Source organism: Sorghum bicolor, chromosome 1, assembly GCF_000003195.3.
Source record: "Sorghum bicolor cultivar BTx623 chromosome 1, Sorghum_bicolor_NCBIv3, whole genome shotgun sequence".
NCBI lineage: Eukaryota > Viridiplantae > Streptophyta > Magnoliopsida > Poales > Poaceae > Sorghum > Sorghum bicolor.
This window is the reverse complement of record NC_012870.2, coordinates 9,296,884-9,303,868: the sequence shown is the minus strand read 5'-3', so window position 1 is coordinate 9,303,868 and position 6,985 is coordinate 9,296,884. Positions and strand designations below refer to the sequence as shown.

The following is a 6,985-nucleotide window of genomic DNA, read 5'->3' as shown; positions in this document are numbered from 1 at the left end:
CTTTTTTCTTTCTTGAATGAACCGGCACGGGACAGTGTCAATTTCTATTAATAAAGAAAAGGGGAATCAAACAAACAGCAGATGCAAACAGATTAGATACGATGTCATATTATTTTTTTTTCTTCAGATTCAGATTCTAATACGAATAGCTGTCAGATATATGTATGAATATGGCTTATCTCGGATTTATGAATAGAAATAAATACATATCAAATACGGGATAAGTCAGACGCGAAAAGTGTCGGTTATGAATATTTCTTTGGATATTTGAGTAAAAGCGACATATATATAATATAATAACATGTTCTGCAGCCATTTAACCACTCTATGAGTCCTAATTACAACTAGATTGTACGTGTAGAATCAAAGCAAATTATCAATAGTTCATTTGCAGATCACATTGTCATATTCGATATCTGGTGGATCGTCAAGATATTGATGAAATTGTATTTGTATGTGTCGTTCGTGTAAAGTATTCAGATATCCGATATCAAAGCAGATATTGATAAGAAGATATTTGTATTCATCATCCGCGGTACCGCGTAAAGTATCCAAATTTGTATTCAGATGTCCAAGAAATCATCAAGATATTTAAATAAAATGACTGTATCAATATTTGAGTCCCGGACTAAAGTACGGTCGGATAATATTCGTGTCATTGCATCGTGTTGGGTGTCGGCACAAACAAAAACAGCGGGAAAATGTTGTGGGGCCTGGATTTTGTGCAAGGTACACGCATCCTATATTCATCGGATGCTTTTGTCCCTTTTATTTCCTTTTTTTTCTTTTGGCTCTACCTTGCTTATTACTCCTAAGTATGCTCCTTAAAATAAAGTGGAACTTATTCTGTATAATTTGGTTAGCAAAAGTATTAGACACAAGAAAATCTTATGATACCACCCTTCGGAACGTAGAAATTTCGCACGAATTACATAAGAATTTCATAGGATTTAATTTATTTTCATGTAAAAAAACTAAGAAAACAGGATTTTTTTTCTCTATTTTATAAAGGAGCCTAGCTAAATGGGAAATATTAGTACACAAATAATTGGTCAGAGAGACAGAGCCAGACTTGCACGAAACGGATGTTTGTGCGCGCGCGCGTGAGCCTGAATGAGCTCAGCTTCTCCTTTCGGCTATTCATCTAGGTGGGCACGACGAGTGTTTATATACTATATACGTGGCTTATAAGTTGTAGCTGTGCAATTGCAACGTTAAAAAACTTTCTAAAGCTCATTTTTCCTTTGGTCGCACGTACCACGGCTTTAAACAGAATGATCAAAGCATGATCACAGAAGAATCTTGTATTAACTTGCATATTCTTTTGGTTTTTTTACGGGCAGATTCGGAGAAAGATGTCGTGATACATGATTACAACGGTAGTGCACGTGTTGGGCCAAACATAAAGGACGTCTAATATTAAAAAAAGGTATGATTCCAACAAACAATCATGTCAAAACCCGCATCAGTCTAACCAAGCCACCCAGATTTTTTTTTGTTTTATTATTGGCTCAACCTATCATGTCAAAACCCGCGTCACCCCTTTAGACATCGATTCGGTCCTTTCATTAACCTTGTTCTATTTTGATTTTTTTTCGTTATTTAACCTTTGATCTGCATGCCTCACTTCTTTTAACACCCAATTTTTGCCTTTTAAAATATAACTCTTGAGGCTATCAAATATTTTAATTTGAGGTTTTCCTCTCCCTTTTCTCTTTTCCTCATTCTTTCTCCTCCTTTTCTTTTACAAGGCATTTGGGGAGAACAAAATACCTCTAGCCATAATTATCCACCTTTCCTTGACTCCACCTTTGATCCTCGACACCGGCGCCATGTCTACCGATGCCATCTACCCCGACTTTGATCTGGCGCCTCACACTCGAGTCTAGCATCACCTGCCTGACTTGGCTGCCTGTTCTGCACATGTGGTGGGCTGGCGGCATTGGGCATGGGACGCCATCGCGCCAGACAACCAGAGTTCGGTGTAGGGCTCCTGGCTCCTGAGGGCTTCCCCAACGCAGGGACGTGGCGTGTTGCACATGAATCAGCCAATAACATAACAATAGGAAACCATGCGAACAACAATGCTAATGAAGTAATCGTAGGACTGCTCAATTTATAATACTCAACAATAATAGCCCAAGGCAGATATAGTAGTCTCTGTAGACCAAAAAGCGAAAAGGCAAGAGCAAAACTGAGGAAGACATTACAAAGCATAGCACACAGCAACCTGGGCAAAGGAGACTTCTCAAAAAAAAAAAAGGCGAAGGGTGGCAGCACATCACCAAAAACTCTTCTTCATTGCCCAGCCCCTGCAGCATCCTCGACTAGATGACGAGCAACCTCGGCCTCCTGCTTAAGATATCAAGATCATCCATCCTCGACGACCTCAACCTCCGGCTTAAGACGTCAAGATCATCCATCATTTGCACTCTTCACTGCTTGGCAAGCTCGCTTTCCTCAGCACCTCCATCCACATCGCTTCCACTGATAATCCTGTTAACCTTCCTCAGGCACTCCTCGAACACATCCAGCACAACATTTGCCATGTGGTACCATTGCTGCATGGAACCACCATTTTACAGTCCACATTCATCTCATTGCCAATTCCATTGTTCCAATTGGGGAGAGCAGCCACGGCCTCAGGTTGCTCCTGCAACACCAAATCTGATGTGTTATAAGAGCTGTACCTTCGTGATCGCCCAGTTGCCTGCTTTCCTGTTCAAGGTAGAACATATTAGTGAAAACAAGCTGGGAGCAGAGGAGCTAATCACATTTTAGTCATAGGACAAATTGCATTTCTTCTCAATTTTCTTGATATGTTTCCTCAGAGCACGAGGGACAAAATTCTGCTATGCTGTGCTTGCCCCTTTACAAAAATGTCAAAATTTTCATCTTTAGATAGGCTCTTAAAGTCCATTGCCAACAGTGCAGCTGTGCTAAATTAGATTGGCATATCTTACTACTTGCACAAATTATTGTTTAACCAACAATGAATAGTGGAATGCTACTTTTTCCTTTCCCTGATCTTATATATACTGTAAACATTGTATGAAAAAACAATTAAAACTCCAATTCTGAAATGAACATGTCATTATTTTCACCTTTTGCAAGTACGAAAAATTGATATTGGTCTCAACCATAGCAACTCAGCCAGTGAATGCATTTGCATGGTACTCCTACCAGTACAATTATCACACTTTTTTTTTGACAACACACGTTTCATGGTTGATTATATATAGAAACATACAAGTGCCTGCAGTCTTAATCTTAATCTGTAGAACATGCATCGTATCCTTCTACATTGGCTCTGTGGAGCTCAACTCTCAAGGCTAGTGTACTCGATCAAACAACACTGGTATTGATCGGTTGGACTCCCAAGCAAAATCCACAAGCTGCAATAATCCCATCCATTCCAAGAAACAGATTGAAACTTCGAGTGCAATCTGGATCTAAGTGAACACTACCAAACTGAACATACTCTCACCTCAGGTGGTAGCGATGTCCACGGTTTCTCTTCAGCTCCCAATGTTACGTCAGGGACGTCTCACGCTCCAGCATCTCATTCTGGATATCTACCAAGCCACACCTGCAGCCTGCCTCTTCCTATCACAGCATAAATGGGTATGAACAAAACAGAGAGAACAAAACTAATTGGATGAAAACTATCGCAGTGGCGGCAGGTTAGAGATACTGCCATACCAGCGAAATGGACAGAGATGGAGGTGGTGATGATCTTGCCTCTCCCGCGCTAGGTGATGCCACACCTGCTCCTCCATGGATTCCTAGGGCCAATGCCGTGGTGACACTAAGCCCGCACAACCAAAACCTTGTATTGCATGCAAGGAGGAGACCAGCCCTGGCAGCATCGCGTAGAGGAGACCCGAGACTGTCACCTCCTTGGAGCTTGCTCCCACATGCAGCCGCCAGGAGAAAGGGGAAGGGCGCTATGCCACCACTCATATCTGCCAGCCCAAGCAGATCCATCGTCCTCTGGCAGAGCTCTGTTGAGCCTGGAGGGAAGGCGGCTGCAGACAGTCAGAGTGAGGGGAAGCCATTGGAGCAGGCAGGCGCTGCGGGTGGGCGTGGTAGGGTGGAAGCATGGATGCGCTGCTAACATGGGAGCAATGGCTTGCAAATAATTCATGCTCAGTGTAGCAGGCCAAATGTAGACATTGTAGTGAAGCTATAAGATAAGCAATAAGAGATAACAAGCGGTTAACTAGGAAACATAATATTATTCTCTCACTGCTTACAAGTTACAAGTACAACAGCTTCTAATTGGAATGCGAAAGCCTGAAGCTACATTAACAGAGCTATCATCTATATCAACAGCAGGAAGCCATGCGAATAACAGTGAGAGAATTATGCTGCTCAAATTATTAAACTCGAGGGTACATAGGCAAATATAGTAGGCTTTCTAAAGGCAAGGGTCCAGCTGAGGAAGACATTACAAAGCATAGCACAATAACCTAGCTTCTATACAGATGGGGCAAAGGGTGGGAGGCACATCACCAAAACCACCAAAATCTCTGCTTCACTGCCCAGTCGCTGCAGCATACTCAACGAGCAACCTCAGCCTCCGGCTTAAGACATCAAGCTCATCCATCCTCTGCGCTCTCCACCGCTTGGCAAGCTCAGTTTCCTCAGCTCTCCCGTCCACATTCCCACCATTAATAATCCCGTTACTCTTTGCCTCCCTCAGGCATTCCTCAAACACATCTAGGACAGCATTTGCCATTCGATGCTCATTGCTGCACGGCACCACCATTTTACACTCCACATTCATCTCATTGCCAACTCCATTGTTTCCATTGGGAAGAGTAACCACGGCCTCAGGCTGCTGCTCCTGCACAACAACACCAAATCTGCTATCTGCTACCAGAGCAGCACCTTCATGGTCGCCTAGGTGCCCGCTTTCTTGCTCAAGGTAAAACATATACTCGCCATTGGAACCATCCGGAAACAAGCCGGGAGCAGAGGAACCAACCCCATTGTAGTCATGGGAGTTGCTATCCCCAGACGCATCTGGGGGCAGGAGCGGCGTGCCCCGCGGGTTGGCGCGGCGGCGCTTGTTCCCGGACGCTCCGGCGCTGGCCGCGAAGGGCGACGTGGCGGCGTTGGCGGGGTCCCACAGCCTGGAGCAGAGGTGGAGCACGTCGCGGTCGTGCGGCGCGAGGCGGGCCGGGTCTAGGCCCCCCGCGACGCGCGCGGACATGCTGCGGAACTTGTTCTTGAGGCGGCGGAGCTTCTCGGAGAGCTGGGCGCGGGTGTAGGGCTGGGGCATGGACTCGGAGAAGCGGTCGTAGAAGACGTTGAGGTCGCGCGGGAAGACGAGGCCCTGCGCGCCGCAGCCGAGGAGGCCCTGCAGGAAGCGGAGCTCGTCGGACTCGGACCAGATGCGCTGGAACTTGAAGGGCGGCTGCTGCTGGTCGGATCCGCCGCCGCCGCCGCCGCCGCCGGGCGCGGGCGCGCGGAGCGGGTCGGAGGAGGTCGGGGAGGAGGAGGATGGGGGCGAGGACGACGGCCGCGGGGAGCGGCGCTTGATGGGGAGCTTGCGCGCGGCGGAGGCCGAGGGCGGGGTCGGGTCGGCTGGTGCGGTCGGGTTAGGGTTGGGCGGGACGGGGACCGGGACCGGGACCGGGAGGGCCTGTTGGTCCGAGGCCATGGCGCTGGCTGGCGCGCACGGATCGAGCGAGCGCGCGCCCCCTCTCTCTGCGGTCTGCGGGCGGGGCGAGGTGCGACGAGAACGAGACTGGACGGGAGGGAAGTGGCGTGGTGGATTGGGTCGCGCACGGCGCGGCCGGACGGACGGACGGGGGGAGAGAGGTGGTGGGATGGAGACGGCTAGGGCGAGACGGGACGGGGATAGGGGCGGGAGAGGGCGGCCGATTGGGGTTAGGTTTGGGGGGATTGGTTGGCTCGCCCGGAAACCGTGGGCTCTGTCTGTCGCCTCCTCTGGGGCTCTGGCCGTGTGGCCGGTGGGCGATGCCGTGCCGCCGGGCGTGCTTGCGAGTCGTTTGGTGCGGCGCGGGGAGCGTTGCGCGGTGGGAGTCTTTGCGCGCGTACAGTACAGCGGTTGATGAGCCGGGTCCTCGGTGGTGGTAAACTGACTGGAACGCCTGATTTTTTTTTTGCTGACCTGTATTGTCCCCGTAAAAAAACTAATTTCGATGAAACTTTTGCATTGTTGTGAAATTCCTGCGTTCAAAACAGATCGTGAATGATAGTGAGGCTGTTTAGGCAACGTTTGGTTTGGCTGGAAAGTGCTTCTACCGGTAAAAGTCGAACGTTAATTAAATCAGTAGAACATGAACCTATTCTTTAGTATAATTTACATAGCATTTTGGACACTGCTTTTGCCTTTTGGTTTCAGTTTTTTTTTTCAAATAGGTGGAAATAGAGAGTTTATTTATAATGGCTCCAAGAGAGATAAAGAGAGATATTAGATTTTATAGTTGTGTTTAACCAAATACTATGTTACAACTTTTTCACAATACACGAGTCACAACTGTCTTTTCATGGCTCACAACCGAACCATTTTGTTGAGACTTGCTTCACCTTGGATTGGAAGTCATATGAGAAACTATTTGGATTCTAGACAAACTTGCATAAGGCAATTCTGCTCACACGCGTTGGCAAGGCTGGTCTTGCTTGGTTAAGCGAGGTGAGCAAGTTAGGCAAACATACGAAACTACTCTCTCTATTCCAATTTATATAAGTTATTTTAACTTTTTAGATATACATATCTCGTTATTATATATCTAGATATATATTATATCTAGATACATGACAAAATCAATATACTTATAAAAAAATTTCATATAGGAAAAACTCTAAACAAAAAAGTTGTAGATCTCGTCGGGATCTACAATTATCATATAAAATTTATTTTTATTCAATATCACAAAAAATATGTTTTTTCTAAGATATATATTAACCATATCAAAACATATTTTTTTGCGAAATTAAATGAAAATATTTT

At 46.2% G+C, this 6,985-nt stretch overlaps 1 protein-coding gene across 2 annotated transcripts; it reads right to left on the bottom strand.

The window, feature by feature from the left end:
• LOC8063399 (probable transcription factor At3g04930) lies at positions 2,092–5,865 on the bottom strand. Of its 2 annotated transcripts, none has more exons than XM_002463968.2 (3): positions 3,703–5,865; positions 3,488–3,606; positions 2,092–2,718 (listed from the first exon to the last, which is right to left on the bottom strand). In XM_002463968.2, exon 1 carries the CDS (start codon positions 5,666–5,668, stop codon positions 4,538–4,540), a length of 1,131 nt encoding a protein of 376 aa, XP_002464013.1. In that variant the 5' UTR covers positions 5,669–5,865; the 3' UTR covers positions 2,092–2,718; positions 3,488–3,606; positions 3,703–4,537. The 2 variants fall into 2 exon arrangements, with proteins under 2 accessions (XP_002464013.1, XP_021307245.1); XM_021451570.1 differs by having other exon boundaries at positions 2,092–2,710.